Source organism: Cervus canadensis, chromosome 7 (assembly GCF_019320065.1).
Source record: "Cervus canadensis isolate Bull #8, Minnesota chromosome 7, ASM1932006v1, whole genome shotgun sequence".
NCBI lineage: Eukaryota > Metazoa > Chordata > Mammalia > Artiodactyla > Cervidae > Cervus > Cervus canadensis.
In genome coordinates this window covers 4,334,845-4,358,193 of record NC_057392.1, presented here as the reverse complement: position 1 = coordinate 4,358,193, position 23,349 = coordinate 4,334,845, and the positions used below count along the sequence as shown (strand labels likewise).

At 36.4% G+C, this 23,349-nt stretch overlaps 2 protein-coding genes and 1 long non-coding RNA gene across 5 annotated transcripts in view; 1 reads left to right on the top strand and 2 right to left on the bottom strand.

Annotated features, from left to right (window-relative positions):
• XRN1 (5'-3' exoribonuclease 1) overlaps nt 1-1,012 on the bottom strand; it is a 109,971-nt gene extending 108,959 nt beyond the window's left edge. For both annotated transcript variants that reach the window (XM_043474209.1, XM_043474210.1), the window contains exon 1: nt 880-1,012. In XM_043474209.1, coding sequence (XP_043330144.1) covers nt 880-954 — 75 coding nt within the window. In that variant the 5' untranslated portion in view covers nt 955-1,012. The remainder of the gene's footprint in view (nt 1-879) is intronic.
• A 158-nt stretch (nt 1,013-1,170) lies between these two features.
• On the top strand, nt 1,171-16,837 carry LOC122445244. Its single transcript, XR_006270491.1, has 3 exons — nt 1,171-1,300; nt 11,626-11,713; nt 16,550-16,837. It is a non-coding gene; the product is annotated as an uncharacterized LOC122445244 (long non-coding RNA).
• Nucleotides 2,047-23,349, bottom strand: part of ATR (ATR serine/threonine kinase) — a 116,559-nt gene continuing 95,256 nt past the window's right edge. Inside the window, exons 37-47 of one of the 2 annotated variants that reach the window (XM_043474206.1) lie at nt 20,593-20,690; nt 19,609-19,841; nt 18,520-18,654; nt 16,834-17,034; nt 12,981-13,124; nt 10,388-10,538; nt 9,639-9,795; nt 9,363-9,516; nt 7,940-8,091; nt 3,833-3,938; nt 2,047-2,586 (exon numbers count right to left, since the gene is read on the bottom strand). In XM_043474206.1, the coding sequence (XP_043330141.1) occupies nt 2,413-2,586; nt 3,833-3,938; nt 7,940-8,091; nt 9,363-9,516; nt 9,639-9,795; nt 10,388-10,538; nt 12,981-13,124; nt 16,834-17,034; nt 18,520-18,654; nt 19,609-19,841; nt 20,593-20,690 (1,705 nt within the window). In that variant the 3' untranslated portion in view covers nt 2,047-2,412. The remainder of the gene's footprint in view (nt 2,587-3,832; nt 3,939-7,939; nt 8,092-9,362; nt 9,517-9,638; nt 9,796-10,387; nt 10,539-12,980; nt 13,125-16,833; nt 17,035-18,519; nt 18,655-19,608; nt 19,842-20,592; nt 20,691-23,349) is intronic. The other variant, XM_043474208.1, reaches the window with a different exon arrangement.

Below are 23,349 nucleotides of genomic sequence, written 5' to 3'. Positions count from 1 at the left end.
AGTTTGTTGGCTTAATATTTTTTGCCACAGTTGCAATACATGAACTACATTTTTGAGGCGTGCACATAAACTCTGCTCTGGGGTCATTATATACCGAATAAGACGATTACAAGTATTAGTGCTCTTACAATCTGTTCCTCTTTCCGTTCTCCCTACTTCTCTCCCTCTCTCCCCCTTTCTCTAACACTAACACACACACACACACATACAGGCACGCACATACACGCACAATGAAGCCTTCAAATAAGTGCCCTGGTCCCGTCCAAATGTATTTTTATTTCTTTCGGAACGGGGGATTGGTACGGTTCTTGGGGTAATAGAAAAAATGTACCGAAAGGCATCATAAATATGAACCATCAGCCACGTCAGAAAGTCTAGGCGTTGGGGGTGGGGCGGGATGCAGCTCGAGATAAGGGAAAGTAAACAGGGGTATTCAACGGCTGAGGCCGTTACTAGTGTTCGTAGGTTGGTCTGCTGGCTCTGGTGGGGACCCGGGGGAGGCCCTAAGAGAACACCCACTCCTCTTCGAAACGTCCAGAAAGAAAAACGAAACCTGCAACTTCCTGGGAAGGAAGGCGAAGCACTCCGGAGAGCGTCGCTCCCCCGGACTTGATGTCGGAGTCACGCAGGCCCTGCCCCGGCAGGAGCTGTCAGAACCGTCGCATCCCCGCGGCTCTGCCCACAGGAGGGCGACCTGCGCGTTCGCTCCCACTCAGATCACCAGGGTGTCCTTAAATGTCCTGCTCCCCTCCCTTCGGCGCTCAGCCAGCTGACGACGAGCAGCAGGAGGCGGCTGGGATCCCAGGTCCCAGGGTGGAGAGAGGGCCGCCGAGCCCCGGGTCCTCCGCCTTCTCAGCCGCTGACCCCGTGCTCACCCACCTGATGCTCCTTCACCACTTCGCTGAGGCAGGGATATCGCTCCGAGATCCATCGGTAAAACTTGGGGACTCCCATTTCGGCCGTCAGTATTAACTCCAGGCAGGGCCAAACCGAAACCAAACGCCCCGCCGGGGCCTACGCAGCCGCCTCCGGCCGTCGCTCCGCGGATGACAACACACCGCCCGCCCGACCATAGAGAGCGGCCGCCGGGCCTAGAGCGGCCGGCTCCGAGGCCGCATCCCCGGGGCGGGGCTCTAGTCCCGGCCGAAAGGCTCGACGCAGAGCTTCCTGGTGGGTTACACGGCCGAAACCCAAAGCGCGTTTGAATATGCGTGCGAAATTCAATCATGAGACGGTCCGTTGATGGAGCCGTGCGCTCTCAGTGGATTTGGAAGTGGTGTGGAAACCCCATGAGACGACTGTAAGAATCCTGGCTCTTTCCGTCTCTTACAAATCTCAGTGCTTTTCAACATGAATTTGTAAAGGTCCGATGATTTATTTGGTTTACTTTGTGAGCGGAAGTTTTTCGAGATTACGACAGTTTCTTTTCAAAACTTTCTTTTTTCAAATTACTTGCTTAAAATAATTTCCTAATACCCCTCCATCCAGCTTACTCTACAACTCTTTACATTATACTTTCCTTGAATAGGAAAGTGTACGTTTAGTTTTGACATTTATACCTCTTGGGTTACCCCCATCATACTTAAACTATACAAAAGGCAGAATTTTTTAAGGTGAACTTAAGTGAAATTACCTGTTATGAAAAGTTTTCATTTATTTCTATATAATCTCATTGCTTTGTAATTACCATGAATTATTTTACATCTTCTGTAATAAAACATATCCCCAAATTTATTATTAAAATTGTTTAGATTTTAAAACCTGTGAAATGTGAAGTACTGCTTTTCCCCCAAACTATAGGATTCTGCATTCTGGTGGACTTTTAGTATGGTAGTATCTTTAAAATTACAGAATGTTTTCATATTCATGCTAATTGACTAACTTTTCTCTCCCTATCATATTTTAAACCATACCAAAAAAAAAAAAGGAGTTTTACTAAGTGAACTTAATAATGTGCTATTTATGTTTACATCTCTCTTACTAGGCAATTCCCAGAGGGCAGGGCAAGTACTGTTAGCTAGCTCTGTGCACAAATATAGCACAGTGTTAACATAAAGAGTATTTATTCAATGTAATTTTTTGTTCAAATGAATCCTTACGCTAGCACTTATAATCAGTGAAAATTGTGAAATGAAATTAGGCTGGCTTGTTTTTTGCAAATATCTTTTTAGAGCATAAAAACATACAATATTCCATTTCTCCAGTTATAATACACAGTATATATTAAGAAAACAGTTTATTTCGTAACAACATATATTATTTTAAATATTATTAACAATCAGGGAGAAATACCAGTTACCCTGAGAATATAAACATATGTTGTACTTTGGAATTGAATAGATACAACCACAGATTAATGCACCAAATGCATTAAATTTAGATTATTAACATATTCTTTAAAGTAATTCCATTTTACATATATGGGGTCCAACCAAGGTACATCTGGCATAGCAAATTTTCATCAGTAGCTTCTTGTATAAGGTAATGCACGTGTCCTTCGATAGATAATGGCAGCCCTGTCACTCTATTTCGGGTCTTGATTACACCTTGCAGTCGCTGCTCGATGTCAAGAACATGAGTCTTGGCCTAAAAAGAAATGGAAGATCATAAGAACTAAGGACCCAATGACATGTGGATATATGTTTATAAACTGGAATTACTGACTTTCTGTTATTTAACAAATATTAATGCCATTTTACTGACCTTTACTGCCTTTATAAGAGCAAATAAGACAAAAGAGAGAAGAAACAAATAGGATAACTCGAGCTACTGATCTTAAAACTTGCAATGTTGACCTAACATCAACTGCATGGATGTTTTTCAGGACTAAGTGAAATATCAATAATCTCTTCCACATTAGAAGTCTAGAACAATAATTAATATAAAAAAACTACCCTAAAAAAAAAAAAAAACTACCCTAAAAAGTGTTTAGGACATAAACATTTGAATATTAATATTCTAGGAATAGCAATAATACTCTGATGCCTAATATTTTCCATTAGTATATGCAAATGGGAGTTCTACATGAGCATCTGGAATCCTACACATTTCTCTCAATCAAAATAGCATATCAGAATGCAAGTGAGAATGATGTTATTAGAATAACAATCCTCAACCTGTTCTAACTTATTTAAAATAATTATCTGGAAAATTTGAGTCTTCAACCAATATAGTCATCTCACTGCAGCCAATGATTCAACCAACAGTGGATTGAAAAAATTCAGGGGAAAAAAATTCCAGAAAGTTCCAAAACAGAAAACTTGAATTTGCCATGTACCAGCAACTATTTACATAGCATTTACACTATATTTACAACTATTTACATGGTATTTACTTTGTACTAGGTACTATAAGTAATCTAGAGATGACTTAAAGTATATGGGATGATATACACAGGTTATATACAACGCCATGTCATTTTATATAAGGGATTTGAGCAATCCAGGATTTTGGTATCCACTCCAAGGGGGTCCTGGAACCTACCTCCAATGGAAACCAAGGGAAAAGGGACTACTCTGTTAGTGGAGTGACTTCTACATATTGAAGCTGAGACCTGCTGCTCTATAAATTCAGGCAATTTGTGTTCACGTTTTTCCCACTCTTTATCATAGTGTGAATTGTTATGATTAAACAGGCATATCTTGAACTACTTTTATTACATGATGGATAACAGTGTTAACATTAGTAATGACAAAACTTACAGCATTGTCATACTACGTGGAGAACTAAATTTCAGTGTATTCAGTAGTCAGTCACTGAAAGTATTTAGAATCAGTTTCCATTTGCAGAGAAATACAATATCAATTCATATCAAGCTACACCTTCTACTAACCTTTTCATTGACAACTTCCCCTGTTTCATTCAGTGCTGCTTTGGAATGCCCTTTCACTGGTTTACTCCATTCCACAAGAGGATCATGTAGAAAAGTCTTTAAGACACTAAAATGGAAACAAATATTATGATAATACAGTGTTATTTTTATAAAAAAGAATTCTCATTAAAGTCAACACTTAGGTGAAGGGTAACTGAAGGATGAGAAAGCTAATCATAATACTTTACTAAACACATTACTACTATTCCAGAAAATGCTGTACTTCCTCTTTCAGAGAATTTGCCTTTGCCTACACATAACCAATGTATTCTACCATAATGCCTGGTAGACAGCTCTTAAATAAAACAAAGTGGGTAAGTAAGCTTTAAATGTTTTTCTGAAAAACTACTTCCCACAACTAACATCATATGTAACGGTGAAAGACTGGTTTCTTTACCCCTAAGGTTAGGAATAAGACAAGGATGTAGATGTCTCCCCACTGCTATTTGATGTTGATCTAGCTAGGACAATTTGGTAAGAAAAAGAAAAGGCACTGAGATTAGATTGGAAAGAAGTAAAATTCTATCTACAGATGACCTGCTGTTGTAGAGAGAAAAACCTTAAGGCATCTATAAAAATAACTATTACAACAAATAAATGGGTCATGTAAGATTGCAGGATGCAAGATCAACATATAAATGTAGTTATGTTTCTATACACTAGCAGTGAACAAACATGAAATTAAGAAAAAAATTCCTTTCAGAATAGCATTAAAAGGAATAAAATACTTAGGAACACATTTTTAAAAAGTTAACTACAAGATTTACAAACTAAAAATTATAAAACATTGTTGAAAGAAATTGAAGACAAATAAATAGAAAGACTTATCAACTTCATGGATCAGAAGACAATATTGTTAAGATGGCACTGCTCCCTAAATTGATTTACAGATTCAATGTCATTCCTATCAAAATTTAGGCTGGCCATTGCTGAAAATGACAATATGATCTTAACAGTGTATATGGAAATACAAGATACTTGTAACAGTTAAATAATCTTGAAAAAAAAAAGTTGGAGGATTCACACTTCCTGATTTCAAAGTGAAAGCGAAGTTGCTCAGTCGTGTCGGACTCTTTGCGGCCCCACGGGCTGTAGCCTACCAGGCTCCTCCATCAGTGGGATTTCCCAGGCAAGAGTACTGGAGTGGGTTGCCATTTCCTTCTCCCGGGGATCTTCCCGACCCAGGAATCGAACCTGGGTCTCCCTCATTGTAGGCAGACGCTTTTACCATCTGAGCCACCAAGGAAGTCCTTACTACAAATCTACAGTAATCAGGACAGTGTGCTGTTGGCATAAGGTCAGACATACAGATCAATGGAATAAAACTGAGAATCTAGAAATAAGCCTTTACATGTATGGTCAATTTGTTTTCAACAGAAGTGTCAAGACAATTAAATAAGAGAAAAATAATGTTTTCAAAAATGGTGCTGAAACAACTGGATATATATATTTAAATGAATAGAGCCCTACTTCACTCTAGATGCACAAAATAACTAAAAATGATCAAAGATTTAAATAAGAGCTACGTGGAGAAGGAAATGGCAACCCACTCCACTACTCTTGCCTGGAAAAGTCCATGGATGGAGGAGCCTGGTAGGCTACAGTCCATGGGGTTGCAGAGTCAGACATGACTGAGCAACTTCACTTTCTTTCTTTCTATAGTTCCTTTTGGAGAAGGAAATGGCAACCCACTCTAGTACTCTTGCCTGGAGAATCCCAGGGATGGAGGGGCCTGGTGGGCTACAGTCTGTGGGGTTGCACAGAGTCAGACACGACTAAGCAACTAACACACACACACACACACACATACATACTCTGCAAATATTGGTGCATGAGGTATGCAAACATGTTTACTTTTATAAGTAAACAGCACAAAGTATTGTAAACAATCCCCAAAAAAGCTGTTTTGTATTATGGTTAGTTTTTTTTTTTTGTATCCAGCAAATAGTTGCATTTTAATTGCAACCTGAAATTGTCCTTGTAAGAAGAGATTTCATCTGTTCACAATAAACCACAGTTTGGGTGTATTTTGTATATTTGGGTTTAAAAAAAAATTAAATAAGAGCTAAAACTGTAAAACACTTAAGACATACATGTGACTCTTCATGACTTTGAATTATACAGTAGTTTCTTAGATATGACACCAAAAAGTACAAATAACAACAACAAATGTAGATAAATTAGTCATCAAAGGTAAAAACTCTTTTGCTTCAAAGGGCATCATCAAAAATGAATCAGCAATTCATATATCAGAGAAAATACTTGCAAATCATATATTCATGAAGGTCTGTATCCAGAGTATTTAAAGAACTCTCACAACTCAAAGACTAATAATCCAGTTTTTAAAATGGGCAAAGGATTTAAATAGACATTTGTCCAAAGAATATACGCAGGTGACCAATAAATACATGAAAAGATGATCAACATAATTGATCATTAGGGAAATGTAATCTGAAACAATGACATACAATTTCACACCCACAAACATTGTTATTGATTAGTCGCTAAATCATGTCCGACTCTTTTGTGATCCCATGAACTATAACCTGCCAGGCTCCTCTGTCCATGGGATTTTCCAGTCAAGAATACTGTAGTAGGTTGCCATTTCCTTCTCCAGGGGATCTTCCCAACCCAGGGATCAAACCTGCGTCTCCTGCATTGGCAGGCGGATTCTTTACCATTGAGCCATGTGGGAAACCCCAAATAAAATAGACAATAACAAGTTCTGGTAAGGATGTGGAGAAATTGGAACCCTCAGACACTGCTAGTAGGACTATAATGTATTACATCTGCTTTTCAAAACAGCTTGAAAGCTCCTCAAAATGTTAAGCTTAGAGTTAACTCATGATGAGGATTCTACTCCTAGATATAACCAAAAGAAAACATGTATCAACATGAAACTTGTACTCAATGTTCACAGCCACAGTATACACAATGGCTAAAACAATCCAAATTTTAACTGATGAACTGATAAACAAAAGGTGGTATATCCATATAATAGAATATTATTTGGCAATAAAAAAGAATGAAGTATTGATACATGCTACAGCACAGATAAAACCTTAACATTATGCTAGTGAAAGATGACACACATGAAAGGTCACATTTTGTGTAATTCCATTTATATGTGAAATATTCAGAATAGGCAAATCTATAGAGACAGAAGCAGTGACAGATTTTTTGGGTTCCCAAATCACTTCAGACAGTGACTGCAGCCATGAAAAGACACTTCTTGGAAGGAAAGCTATGACAAACCTCGACAATGTATTAAAAAAGCAGAGACATCACTCTGCCCACAAAGGTCCTTATAGTCAAAGCTTTGCTTTTTTCAATAGTTATGTATGAATGTGAGAGTTGGACCATAAAGAAGTCTGAGCACTGAAGAACTGATGCTTTCGAACTGTGATGCTGGAGAAGACTCTCAAGAGTCTCTTGGACTGCAAGGAGATCAAATCAGTCCATCCTGAAGGAAGTCAACCCTGAATATTCATTGGGAGGACTGATGCTGAAGCGGAAGCTCCAATACTTTGGCCTGATGTAAGGAGCCGACTCACTGGAAAAGACCCTGATGCTGGGAAAGACTGAGAGCAGGACAGAAGGGGGTGGCAGAGGATGAGATGCGTAGAGAGCATCACGGATTCAGCGGAAGTGAATTTGGGCAAACTCCAGGAGTTAGTGTAGTCTGGCGTGCCATGCAGTTGCAAGGAGTAGCACACGATTTAGCAACTGAACAACAACAAGAAATAGAGACAGAAAGAGATCAGTGGTTACCAGGAGATGGTGGGGGAGTAGAATTGTGGAGTGACTGCTAATTTCTTTCGGAAGTGATGAAAATATTTTATAATTAGATAGTGATAGTCACACAATCTTGTGAATATACTAAGACCACTGTCGTATATGTATTAAGACTGAATTTTTTGTTATGTAAAATCTTATCTTAATGAAAGGTATTATTAAAGAAAAACTTCAACCAGTACAAAGTAGCTTCTGTATAAAGAAAACATACTTAAGAACCAACAGTCACATCCAAAGTTACTGTTAAATTGTTTACAGAATATAAAGGATTACCTCATTAAAGGTTCTCTCTGATCTCGCATTAGTCTCATTGTAACTTCACAAGCTCTTCGAAAAAGACCTTCTGTTCCCATCGGACCCATTCCATTAACCATATTATGAGTCAGGCGAAATGGAACAATTTCTGGGACCTCAAAGGTTTCTCCCTTAAAATAAGGCATTTCATTAAAAAGTAAAAATGCTGTAATTTTAAGATACGCAAAAATTTTTGAGCTTCATATTTAGACTCTTAGCAAAGAGCAAACATACTCTCAAAATATTTATATTTGCAACTTACATTAGTGGCCTATATCATGAGTCATATGACTACCTCTGCTTTTGAGGAATTGAAACACAACTCCTTGGATAAGATTTAGAGGATGGGTAGATTCATCTTTCACTGAATTACTAAAGTGAATAGCATTATAGAGAAATATTTATGATTCATTATTTAGCCTTATATTAACGGGGCTTCCCTGGTGGCTCAGACAGTAAAGAGTGCAACACAGGAGACCCAGGTTCAATCCCTGGGTTGGGAAGATCCCCTGGAGAAGGGAATGGCAACCCATTCCAGTATTCTTGCCTGGAGAATTCCATGGGCAGAGGAGCCTGGTGGGCTACAGTCTATGGAGTTGCAAAGAGTCAGGCATGACTGAGCAACTCACACACACACATCCCTGAGACAGGAAATGTATATAACATGTATTATGATGAAGTCCAGTTCATTTATTTTCTGCCATTCTCTAACCTGCCTTTCCTAGAGTGTTTTCATCCCTCTGGTCAGTTTCCCTAAGTTCCTCTCTTGTATGAATCCCCTATACCAGTGGTTTATCTCTGATTTGTTTTCTGTTGAGTCTGTGGTTTTTCATGGTTTCCAAACAGCAGATGGCAACCCATAGAGAATCAGGATGAAGAAAAGAGTGGGTTTAATTACCAGTTTGCCTTTCAGGATCATGACATTGGAAAATTGGAGGGTGGCCTTAAGGAGAGTCCAACAACCTTTATTTATTACCAAACCCCAGTCTGGACTTACAGAATCTGAATTTCCTGGGATGTCTCCTAGGTATCTGCATTACAAAAAATTTCTTAGATGATTCTGATGTGCTGCCAGGTTTGGAAATAATCACATAAATTACTCTCTCTTTAAAACTGAGTCTTAGTAAAACGAACTATTCATTTAAGAGAACTATGAGTCAGAACTTAGATCTATACTTTTGGATTTATAAGTTCAGTGCTTTAGTTTTACTGTATCACTCTTTTGAGTTCTCTCCAACCTAAGTTGCTTTACTGAGGGATATGGGATCCACTGACTAAAACCAACTCACAATGTCACTTAACTGAGACTGTAACTGCTACAAACTGTCTAAGAAGAACAGCTGTTGAGGAAAGGATATTAGGAGAAAACATACAATTAACTATGGTAAGTCATATCACATACCTTATTGAAGAGACAGTTGAAATCCACATGTACACATTCACCAGTCAAAGAATCAAAGAGAATGTTTTCACCATGACGGTCTCCAAGGCCCAGGATATAACCGACCATTGACATAACTGCAGTGGAACGACAGTATGCTGATCTGCTACTGTACCTAAAGGAAATATAATGCCTATCAAATATCCTTGTATCATATGAGGCAACATATATATATATATATATATATATATATTTTAAAGCTAGCCATAACAGTATATTATATTCTTGGTAACTAACCATGAAGTAGGATCAGGGAATGTTCTCAGAAACCACTCATGAAAAACAGGAGGATGCCTGGGCAGGAGAAATTCTTGGAATACTTTGAGTTTTTCAGACAAAGCTGCTGATTTTGGTAGCATACACTGCCGAAGTTCCTTCCCTGTCATATAAACTCCTGCAAGGTAAAGTGATTTCCATTAATCACACAAGCCAAATGGAAAAAGGGGCAATTTTCTTTTGGTGAAAATAGGACAGGAAAATATCTACTTTTAATCAAATTGTATTCAATTTTATTCAAATTATTTTATTCCATGGGTTATAATCTAATACTGTCACTGTTTATTTTGGTGCTTAAATTAGTCGAGGTTTGGCCTGTGGGAGAGTCTAATCCTAGTCTAACACTCTGGTTTCATTCTAGCTTTATCTTTCCTTTTCTTTCTCTAATAATGTAAAACTAGCTCTCTTTTTTAACCATAGTGTATTTATTTACTTACTCAAGTCCAGTTTACACATAAAGTAGTTTAAGAATTGCTAACCAATAACTCCTAAAAAAACATTTTCATATACATATTTGTAAGCTATCTCAAATCCTTTTGTAATAAATAAAAAGACTTAAAACACAAGGAAGGAAGAAATGTCTTAAGTACTTCTGTATATAGTACCTAGAAATTTTACTATGGCTTATACCCCAAAAATGTACAATGATATATGTTAATAATCATTATACCTATATTGTATGTTTATACCATAAGAATTAATTTTAGTACCCTTTTCTTTATATAGTTTGGTCAGAATAGGTCTCAAACCAGCAGTGTTGTTGACCCATTCAATAATCCCACATTCATCGTTCAGTGGAATAACTGCATATGTTCGAATATGAAGTTCTCTTCTACGAGATTCTGCATCTTTTCTTAAGCACTATTAAAAAAAAAAAACACATACACTTAAAAGTTAAAAATTTCTAAATGTTAGGTCAAATCTATCTAAAGATTTTTCTTTTCATAGCAAAAGAATGTCAATAAAAGCTTACTATGTAGTATAGATGAATAATTCTCCAGAATGGTAGAGCAAGAAACTATTGGGACAGTATCCATAATTTATTTCCAAATCATTAAAAATGCCTTGAGTAAGTACTTCTTTAAATTATTCACTATTAATGTGACAACAATACAGTCTTCAAAATTATTATAATTATGACAAATAATGACAAAATAATCTTTAAAAATTGCTTCCAAGATATTCCTGAAACATTAAGTCCTCAGTCACAGAGAATCTGTTTAATTTTATCCAAAAGATGCATGATCAAAAAAATATGAGTTTTACGATATCCCCATATAGCTTCATTTGAAAAATCATCTAGCAGAGGAAAGCTTTTCACATCTCATCTACTTAATCCTAAAATATACTAGGTAGGGATAAACTGTTATTTAATTCTGGAACTGTATGAAATGAACAAACTACGCACAGATCTATGATTATAACCTGTCAAATTCAAAAACACAAGCAACTGATCAAAAATACATTTTAAGTGTTAGGAATAAATAGGCTACACAAACGTCAGCAAAATAGTATGGCATGAGAGTCACATAGCAAGATCAGTAATATGGCCTCCTAGACCAACATAATGAGACTAGTTTTTTACCATCAGGCTATTTGACCATGTTAATGTGGGGGAATGGTAATGAAACAACTTAATTGGTAACAAAGCTGATTAAGGTAAATTTATAAATGAAATCCAGGCCACTTGATACTCCCAACTAGAAAAACACTCAAGGAGCTTTAGAACAAACACACTGATGGTTTAATATCAGTAAATTAAGTTACCAAACAACATTTTAAATAAAGACTATTCCTTCCCTTCATAATACCTTTGAAATGGGTTTTTAATATGGAATTAGTTTTTAAACTACCTTTGGTTAAACTGAGCACAAATCATAGTTCTCCTTAAAAAAACAAACAGAACAAAACAAAACTCATCTGCTGCTATATGTTTTCTATGTTAAAGGTCCATGACTTTTCCTGCTAATAAAAGAGATACCAGTACAATGTAGAAAGGGGATAGAGAGGAAGAATGAAGAGCATATTAAAAAAAGGTAAGGTTTTCACAGTATGGTTTAATTTTTTACCAATATAAAAATAGATGCACTCATAAAAACCTGGCTAGAGAATAATTCAAAACACCTAAAGACCATACATTTATAATAACCTTTTAATGAGATTTTTCATACCATCTCTGAGACAGAAATCAAGCACTTACCCATAGCACTGGAAAAAAAAAATAATAATGATCACCTTTAAAAAGAGTACTGGTAAAAATAGAACTAACATTTTTTTTCTAGCACTGAAACATAAAACACAAATAAATCTGATAGAAAAAGTACATTACAGATAATTTAAACATTACATAGAAAATATTATCCTTTGTTAATATGTCTTTTACTTTTTTTTCTCAATATAACAAAAGTATCTTACTTTTAAAAAATTAAGTGAAACCAGCAATTCCACTTCAGGACACATTTCCAAAAGACAGCAGGGACTTGAATAGATACCTATATCTATCTATGTTCATGGCAGCATTATTCACAACAGTCAAAAGGTAGAAGCAACCCATGTGTCCACTGATGGGTGAATGGATAAATAAAATGTGGTATACACATTCAATTGTATATTATCCAACTTTATAAAGGAAAGAAATTCTGACATGCTGTATATAACATGGATGAACTTGATGACATAATGCTAAGTGAAAAAGCCAGCAATGTGGGCTTCCCTGGTGGCTCAGATGATAAAGAATCCACCTGCAATGTAGGAGACCTGGGTTCGATCCTGGGTTGGGAGGAGGAGGGCATGACAACCCACTCTAGTATTCTTGCCTGGAGAATCCCCATGGACAGAGGTGCCTGGTGGGCTACAGTCCACAAGGTTGCAAAGAGTTGGACACGACTGAGTGACTGAGCAAAAAGGACAAATACTATTTGACTGCACTTACATTAGATATCTAGAGTAGTTAAATTCAGAGACATAAAGTAGAATGGTGGTTAGCAAAGCCTGGGCTAGGACAGGAATAGGGAGTTTACTATTCAATAGATACAGAGTTTCAGTTTGAGAAGATGAAAAAAGTTCAGGAGAAGGATGACTACACAATAATGTGAATGTACTTAATACCACTAAATTGAACTGAACACTTAAAAATGATTAAGATGGTAATAAATTTTATGTTAAGTATACGTTATCCTGATAAATTAAGTGAACATGAAAAAGGCAGTATAGTTCATTTCTTCTTCAAGCGGAATCTACTTGCCCATATCTCATTGATAGTAATTATGGCAATTCTAAAATAAAAGCAAACTGTATCCAAACCTTATTAATCAAGGAATTGAATTCCATTAGTCTACAATCCTTTCTCAAGTCATCTTTTGGCTTACACATCATAATGTAGAACTTTCCATCAGATCCTTTTAAAGAGATCTTCTTTGGTTTCTGAAGAGAAGCAAGAATTTCTACCTAAAAGATGATGAGTTATATATAAATTAAGGTCAAATTTTTTGCTTAAATTTCTTTTTTTTTTTTTTTGCTTTTTTAATAAAAATTATTTCTTTTTAATTGAAGGATAATTGCTTTACGATATTGAGTTGGTTTCTGCCATACATCAACATGAATCAGCCATAGGTATATGTATGCCCCTCTCTCTTGAACCTTTCTCCCCAAAACTTTTTGTTTAAATTTCTATGTGTATTATATTGTGTAACCTCACATAATTAAAGGAAAATATAATAACCTGTATTATATAGAAAGTTTACTATTTTATTAATTTATCTTTATCTATGATCTATGAAGAGAATGGTTGCCCATAAGTAGAGACACATTTTCACCCATTAGACATGCTACTGAAGTAAAAGGATTACTTTGTCAGCAATGTAAGCTCATATTATCCAAATTTAGGCAGCCTCTTAAAGCAGCCAGAATGTTTAAATGATTTTTGAAACATTTTCCTTAGAACTTTTCTGTAGAACCTAAGACAGGTTTTAAATGCCTTTAATGGTAAGAAATCAGAAAGAAATGGCAAGAAATCAGATTGATTATATTCTTTGCAACCAAAGATGGAGAAGCTCTATAAAGTCAGCAAGAACAAGACCGGGAGCTGACTGTGGCTCAGATCATGAACTCTTTATTGCCAAATTCAGACTTAAATTGAAGAAAGTAGGGAAAATCACTAGACCATTCAGGTATGACCTAAATCAAATTCCTTACAACTATACAGTGGAAGTGACAAATAGATTCAAGGAATTAGATCTGATAGAGTGTCTGAAGAACTATGGATGGAGGTTCAAGACATAGTACAAGAGGCAGGGATCAAGACCATCCCCAAGAAAAAGAAATGCAAAAAGGCAAAATGGCTGTCTGAGGAGGTCTTACAAACTGCTATGAAAAGAAGAGATGCAAAAGGCAAAGGAGCAAAGGAGAGATATGCCCATTTGAATGCAGAGTTCCAAAGAATAGCAAGGAGAGATAAGAAAGTCTTCCTCAGTGATCAATGCAAAGAAATAGAGGAAAATAATAGAATGGGAAAGACTAGCTATCTCTTCAAGAAAATTAGATACCAAGGGAACTTTTCATGCAGAGATGGGCACAATAAAGACAGAAATGGTATGGACCTAAGAGAAGCAGAAGATATTAAAAAGAGGTGGCAAGAATACACAGAAGAACTATACAAAAAAGATCTTCACGACCCAGATGATCACGATGGTGTGATCACTGACCTAAAGCCAGACATCCTGGAAGGTGCAGTCAAGCAGGCCTTAGGAAGCATCACTACGAACAAAGCTACTGCTACTGCTGCAAAGTCACTTCAGTCGTGTCTGACTCTGTGCGACGCCATAGATGGCAGCCCATCCGGCTCCCCCGTCCCTGGGACTCTCCAGGCAAGAACACTGGAGTGGGTTGCCATTTCCTTCTCCAATGCATGAAAGTGAAAAGTGAAAGTGAAGTCGCTCAGTCGTGTCCAATTCTTAGCGACCCCGTGGACCACAGCCTACCAGGCTCCTCCGTTGGCAAGAGTACTGGAGTGGGGTGCAATTGCTTACTCCGACGAACAAAGCTAGTGGAGGTGACAGAATTCCAGTTGAGCTATTTCAAATCCTAAAAGATGATACTGTGAAAGTGCCTCATTCAATATGCCAGCAAGTTTGGAAAATGCAGCAGTGGCCACAGGACTGGAACAGGTCAGTTTTCATTCCAATCCCAAAGAAAGGCAATGCCAGAGAATGCTCAAACTACTGCACAATTGTACTCATCTCACTAGCAAAGTAATGCTCAAAATTCTCCAAGCCAGGCTTCAACAGTACGTGAACCATGAACTTCCAGGTGTTCAAGCTGGATTTAGAAAAGGCAGAGGAACCAGAGATCAAATTGCCAACATCCGTTGGATCATCAAAAAAGCAAGAGAGTTCCAGAAAAACACCTATTTCTGCTTCACTGACTATGCCAAAGCTTTTGATGTGTGAATCACAACCAACTGTGGAAAATTCTTCAAGAGATGGGAATAGCAGACCACCTGACCTGCCTCCTGAGAAATCTGTACGCAGGCCAAGAAGCAACAGTTAGAACTGGACTAGAACAACAGACTGGTTCCAAATCGGGAAAGGAGTACATCAAGGCTGTATACTGTCACCCTGCTTATTTAACTCATATGCAGAGTACATCATGAGAAATGCTGGACTGGATGAAGCACAAGCTGGAATTAAGATTTCTGGGAGAAATATAAATAACCTCAGATATGCAGATGACAACCACCTTTATGGCAGAAAGCAAAGAACTAAGGAGCCTCTTGATGAAAGTGAAAGAGGAGAGTGAAAAAGTTGGCTTAAAGCTCAACATTCAGAAAACTAAGATAATGGCATCCAGTCCCATCACTCCCTAGTAAATATGTGGGGAAACAGTGGAAACAGTGACAGACTTTATATTTTGGGGCTCCAAAATCACTGCAGATGGTGACTGCAGCCATGAAATTAAAAGAGGCTTGTTCCTTGGAAGAAAAGCTATGACCAAGCCAGATAGCATATTAAAAACAGAGACATTACTTTACCAACAAAGGTCCTTCTAGTCAAAGCTATGGTTTTTCCAGTAGTCATGTATGATGTGAGAGTTGGACTATAAAGAAAGCTGAGTGCCAAAGAATTGATGCTTTTGAACTGTGGTGTTGAAAAAGACTCTTGAGAGTACCTAGGACAGCAAGAAGATCCAACCAGTCAATCCTAAAGGAAATCAGTCTTGAACATTCATTGGAAGGACTGATGCTGAAGCTGAAACTCGAAGACTTTGGCCACCTGATACGAAGAACTGACTCATCTGAAAAGACCCTGATGCTGGGAAAGATTGAAGGCTGGAGGAAAAGGGGACGACAGAGGATGAGATGGTTGGATGGCATCATCAACTCAAGGGACATGAGTTTGAGTAAACTCCAGGAATTGGCGATGGACAAGGAGGCTTGACATGCTGCAGTCCATGGGGTCGCAAAAAGTCTGACATGACTGAGCGACTGAACTGATACTGATACTGAATGGTAAGAAATGTTGATCAATAGAAAGTAATTTGATTTTTGACAAAAGAACTCCTTCAAAATCAGGTCCAATTAAAGATGTAAGTTAATAAGCTGAATAATATTCTTAAGAACAAAGCATGATTATAAGTAACAAGAATGATTTCATTATGTGGCTTAATAGCTGGATCTGAAGCTAACAGTTAAAACAGAAGTACTAGAATAAATCTAGAGTTTTCAAAAGTATTTATTTTGAAGTACTTTGGTACTATTTCTCTAAGATAGCAATAGCAACAATAAATCAAGCTCCTCCTAGCTGAATTTCACTTCTTTCCAAAACATAAATTACAAACAAAATTGTGTTTTGTTCTCTTTCTCTCTCCATTTTTAGGACAAAGAAGAATTTGGACAAAGAAAATTATGGAAAAATAAAGATTTTAGTCATACTAAGAGAAAATGAACATCTGAAAAATCAAAATACTAGATTGAACGTGGGATTTTTATTACTTAATTTTGTTCCACTAGTATAATAGAGTATTAATTTTCTGTATTTCTAATCATTTTTTTCTTTACAAACACAAAAAATTCACTTAGTCTCTGAGAAAAACACTTTTAAACTTAATTTGCAATTTTTTAACAATCTTAAAAACACAGCAACATAAAAATGCAGTTTACCGTATCATCAAAGCCTGCAATATAGGCCCAATGCCCAGGAAATGGCTCATGGTTAGCATGGGCACCCGGGATTGATGGAAGAGTAGGTATCATGACTGACTGTAAAGGAATGAGGATTTCACTAAACGTTGCTTCTTGTACCAGCTTTTTAAGCATTCTAAAATGAGTGCTCATGCTCAGTGTGGAACTACTTCCATCCACCTGGGGGGGGAAAAGTAGTACATTTTAATTTCTCTGTTTACCTTCAATTACAGAATGCTTAATTTTACCCAGAGAAAAATTTCACTTCTATAATATCTTAACTTCAATGGCTCAGCAGTCTGTAGTTTTCTAATTTAAAAAAAAAATACATCATTTCATTTAAACCTCTTTGTACTCCTTGACCTCATCAATAATAACAGTACCTACATTATAGGATATTAAATGACAAGATAATAGTGGCCTACAATTTGTTAGCACACATTACAAATTCCGAAGGGATCCTTACATCAAACTTTTTTTTGTACCAAATTTCATTTGGTAGCAAAAAGATACCTGAATTTCTCACTTAGTGCAAATATTAACATGTTTCACTGCAGAAATAGTTATGTATCTGATTATGGGATACCCTGTCAGATTACCCCTAGTGATGATACTTAAAAAGTATATGTATTATAATACCTTTAAAAATCTGAAAAATCCTGAGTTTCTAATGTATCTGGCCATAAAGATTTTACATAAAGAACTAGAAGTTTGTACATGTAAAACACTTAAAAAAGTGCCAGTGTTTTATAAATGCTGGCCATTATCATAACATTATCTTTCACAATGTCAAGTGCATCAGAGGTCACATAGGATTAATGCAGATAGCCAAAACAGATTACTCTTTCAAGATGTTTATTGAAGGGAAGGTGAGAAATAGGGTATTTTATATTTTCTCACCTGTAAATAGATGATAGAGTGATTTGTAAAGTGAGGTCTAGCTATTTATCTTATAGTCTGTCCCTCCTTATAAATACCTTTATCCTCACTTTTACCTTTCCTACACATTCTTTAGGTATTTTCCCCTCCAATTCCTTAGGAAGAACAGCAGTTCATTCCTATAAGTACATCCATATTCCAGTCATACACCTACTAAAAAGGTAGCTATTACACTAGATGACAACCATCTGTGTGGTTTCCCATGTGACCATGAGTATCTCAGGGCAGGAGAACATGTCTTATTCATCTTTGTTTCCCTTAGCACAGTGCCTATCCCCTGGAAGATTATGAAATGTGTACTAACAAGAATGAAACTCAAAACTTTCCTCTTGCATGTGTACGTTACTATATATGAATTTTGAAAGTTTGAAGATATGACAGAAAACAGAGAATCTGGATATTTTATATACTTATATTTCATATCTGCCACTTTAAAAAATTTCTAATAAATACAGATAATTCACTCTCAGAAGAATTTATATTAAGAACTTTTAGAAATTTAGAGAATATTTGAGAGAGGGTATAAGTTAGAAATTAAAAAAACAGTTTCATTAAGGTAAACTGCACATATTTAAAGTACATGGTTTGATAACTTTTGATGTATGTGTATACTAAGATGTGAGAATTTGAATTTAACTAATCAAAATAAAACCCACTAAAATCATATGGAAGTTTTGTATAAAGTCACCCAACTTGATTTATAAGTAGTAAAATTTATGATAGTACCGATTTGTTGCACAGTTCTAGAAGTTTATCTGTTAGGCGAGTTGCATCTCCAACAAACTTTTCTAAGGATTTTTTCATTTGAATAGCTTTATTTAGGATTTCCTTGCATCTGTTTACACGCATGGGATAAGAAGACTGTCATAAAAAAAAGTTCAATTGTTAAAAGATTTTTAAGAGATAACAAAATCTTTTTTTTTTAAGATAACAAAACTTTGGTTGACAAAAATCAGCTTAAACAATAAACATGATGAAAGTTTACAGTGATACAAATTTCCTAGAAGTCAATTTGGCAATACTATCAACAGCCACAGAAATGCTGCTCCTGTGACCTGATGAATCCTCCTCTTAGGATCTACCCTGAAGAAGTAATCAGAAATGAGAATAAATACAGGTGTGTCCAGATGTTTTGTAACAGCAAAGAAAGTGAACAACCTTAATAATCCATAAGAGTTGAACATAGATGGGTAACCATTATAGAATTTTACAAAATTAAAAAAATTGTGTCTTCAAAGGAATATTTAATTACATGGGAACATGATTATGGTAACAGTCTTAAGTGAAAAATATGAAATCATGTACCTATGTAATCCAAATTTAGTGCTAAAATATGCAGAGATAATCAAAATACAAAAATACATCAAAATATTAATGATATAAACAGTGAATTTTAATTATCTTTTTTTATATCTGTATATATTCTAAATCTCCTAATACACTAATTAAATATATTTACCAACTTGTACATTCCTATTAATAATGCACTAAAAACTTTCGAGTAACTTTTAATTTAAAAAAACTTGAAAAAAAAACTGGTTACCATTTTACACCAAGCACTAACAGTTTACTATATTTTCATAAAGAAAATGCATGATAAATCTTTTGATCTTAAACACACTATTTACTTAATTTGATATATATTTCTGAATTTTATAATGAGAAATAGTGCTACAATTTCTTTTTAAAAATACTTAAAATGTATTTCTTGCTACAAATCTAATATAAGAGAAACACCCTGGACATGTATCAGCATTAAATAATCAATGCCACATAAAAGGGAAAAAGACAATGGCTTTGTGTTTAATATATCACCTTTGACACAGCTGTCATCATCCACATTGCTTGCTGAGGATAGGCCAGAAGCACTTTGGCTATAATTTCCATCAAGACAACAAAAACTTCATCATGAGAATGACAAATTCGGGAGATCAACTGTGAAAAGGCAGTCAAAAACTGATACGGAGCTAACTGATTTGTGTGCTCTGTGATAACTTTGTTTATTTTAACTAAATCATTTCTCATTTGTACACGATCAGAGCGGCCAGCTGGGAAAAAAAAAAAAAAATCAAAGTTAAAAATACCAGCAAAAAACCCCACAAAAAACCCCAAAACAGTGTCTCAGTTTCACAGAAAACAATTTTGCTTTAAAAACAGATTTAAGATATATGTTATTCCCAAGTCCAAAGCTACAAAACTTGCCAATTTGTGAAAAGATAATTTTTCTGTCCTTGTAGGAAACAATGGCAACCCACTCCAGTGCTCTTGCCTGGAAAATCCCATGGACGGAGGAGCCTGGTAGGCTGCAGTCCATGGGGTCGCTAAGAGTCGGACATGACTAAGCGACTTCACTTTCACTTCTCACTTTCACGCACTGGATAAAGAAATGGCAACCCACTCCCAGTGTTCTTGCCTGGAGAATCCCAGGGACGGGGGAGCCTGGTGGGCTGCCGTCTATGGGGTCGCACAGAATTGGACACGACTGAAGCGACTTAGCAGCAGCAGCAGCAGGAAAAAATATTTAAGTCCACTGAAAAACTCAAGGCCCATTAATTTTCACTAGAAGCAAAGAGTACAAGCCACAATCCATAGTAATTTTTAAGGTCAACTATTTGGCTTAAACTAGTATTTTTCAATATGTATTAGGTTGACCAAGGAATGAGCAAGGCTTTGCAACTGCAACAACTTTAAAAAGTCTTTGTTTAGTCTTTCTCCTCTTTTTTAACACTTGATTTCTTGCTCACATGTAAATTATAATTCTTCTCAGTCCCTTAAAATTTTTTATCAAAAAAATCATACCTTTTTCCCATTCGTATGCCTTAGCACCAAAATCAAGCCATAATGATAGCATTCGTGGCATTGATTGATATATGAACTGATTTCCATACTGTAAAGATCTGCAATTATATAGAAAAGGTATTAAGATTGTATTAATTTTTATATTATATGAATTAAAATTTAAAGACTCTACCACTTAAGGAATATACTTTTTACATTAAGGAAAATAATTTTTGCCCATAATTGTAGTATCAGTATTTTTCCTCTCTTCCCATTTGACTCATCTCTTCCCATTTTTTCCTTTATAACTTCCTCACTAAGTTCTACATTACAGGGACCAAAAATAACTCAGGTATTGACCAAGTCAAAGTCCTGTCAATACTTGTTTCAAATTGTCCTTGGGATTTGTAGCTTTATTTGTATTCCATGGCCATAAGCGTAGGTTAGGCCTAATCACTTCATTTCTGGGAAACCAGAGTAACTTCGTCTTCCTAATTTGACATTTCTTCCTTTCAATAAATTCCAGACTAACATTCCTGAAATTCTAGCTTTATTATACTTCCTCCTCTTCAAAAACAGGAATCAATTATCTATATATAAGACTATATGAATGACTCTGCTGAGGATTCAAATATATACAACCTTTTCTCTTTAAAACTTTGCAGTCTTAGTCTCACTATTCACCAGCATACATCTTCTATCAAGTCTGATTTCCTCACCATCCTCTCAGCAAACCATGCAACCCTGTCTCTCTGCCAAATCTGTGAAAAGTTAATACAGGCATCAGTTCAGTTCAGTTGCTCAGTCGTGTCCAACTCTTTGTGACCCCATGAACTGCAGCATGCCAGGCTTCCATGTCCATCACCAACTCCTGGAGCTTGCTCAAACGTATGTCCATTGAGTCAGTGATACCATCCAACCATCTCATCCTTTGTCATCCCTGTCTCTTCCTGCCTTCAATCTTTCCCATCATCAGGGTCTTTTCCAATGAGTGAGTTCTTCACTGACCAAAGTATTCACTGGCCAAAGTACTGGAGCTTCAGCTTCATCCTTCCAACGAGCATGATTGTCTTCCTTTAGGATTGACTGGTTGGATCTCCTTGAAGTCCAAGGGACTCTCAAGAGTCTTCTCTAACATCACAGTTCAAAAGCATCAGTTCTTCAGTGCTCAGCTTTCCATATGGTCCAACTCTCACACCCATACATGACCACTGGAAAAACTATAGCTTTGACTAGATGGACCTCTGTCAGCAAAGTAAGGTCTCTGCTTTTTAATATGCTGTCTAGGTTGGTCATAGCTTTTCTTCTGAGGAGCAAGCGACTTTTAATTTAATGGCTGCAGTCACCATGTGCAGTGATTTTGGAGCCCAAGAAAATAAAGTCTCTCACTGTTTCCAGTGTTTCCCCATCTATTTGCCATGAAGTGATGGGACCACATGCCATGATCTTAGTTTTCTGAATGTTGAGTTTTAAGCCGGCTTTTTCACTCTCCTCTTTCACTTTCATCAAGAGGCTCCTTAGTTCTTCTTCGCTTTCTGCCATAAGGGTGGTTGTCATCTGCATATCTGAGGTTACTGATATTTCTCCTGGCAATCTTGATTCCAGCTCATGCTTCACCCAGGCATTTTGCATGATGTACTCCGCATATAAGTTAAATAAGCAGGGTGATAATATACAGCCTTGAAGTACTCTTTTCCCAATTTGGAATCAGTCTGTTGTTCCATGTCCAGTTCTAACTGTTGCTTCTTGACTTGCATACAGATTTCTCAGGAGGCAGATAAGGTGGTCTGGTATTCCCATCTCTTGAAGAATTTTCCACAGTTTACTGTGGTCCACGTAGTCAAAGGCTTTGGCGTAGTCAATAAAGCAGAAGTAGGTGTTTTTCTGGAACTCTTTTGCTTTTCCTATGAGCCAACGGATGTTGGCAATTTGATCGCTGGTTCCTCTGCGTATCTCAGAAATATTTCATGTTTGGTACCAGACCACAGCGACAAATTAAATATCATAGTAGAGTGAGTCACACATTTTTTGGTCTCTCAGTGCATATAAAAGTCACGTTTACACTATACTGTATAGTCTACTAAGTGTGCAATAGCATGGTTGACTATAATGTTAGCTGTGGGTTTGATGTATATGGCCTTTACTATGTTGAGGTATGTTTCTACTATAACCACTTTATTGAGACTTTTTATCATAAATGGGTATTGAATCTTCTCAAATGTTTTTCTCTACATCTATTGAGAGGATCATATGGTTTTTACCCTTCATTTTATTAATGTGATGTACCAAGTTAGTTGATTTGTGGATGTTGAATCATTCCTGCATCCTTGGAATAAATCCCACTTGATCACATGTTTAATCCTTTTAATGAATTATAGCAGCTGATTTGCTAGTTATTTTATTGAGGATTTTGGTGTCTATGTTCATTAGAGATAATAGCCTATAATTTTCATTTTTGTGTGTTGTCTTTGTCTGATTTTGGTATCAGAGTGATGTTGGCCTCATAAACAGTGTTTCTTCCTCTTCAATTTTTGGGAAGAATTTGAAAGGGATAGTGTTAAATCTTCTTTGAATGTTTGGTAGAATGGACCTGTGAAGCTGTCTGCTCCTGTTTCTTCATCATTCAGTCTTGGAAGGGTATATATGGTTCTAAGAATTTGTCCATTTCTTCTAGGTCATCCAATTTGTTCAAACAGCTGTCCATAATATTCTCTTATAATCATTTGTATTTCTGTGATATCTGTTGCTATTTCTCCTCTCTTATTTCTAATTTTGCAG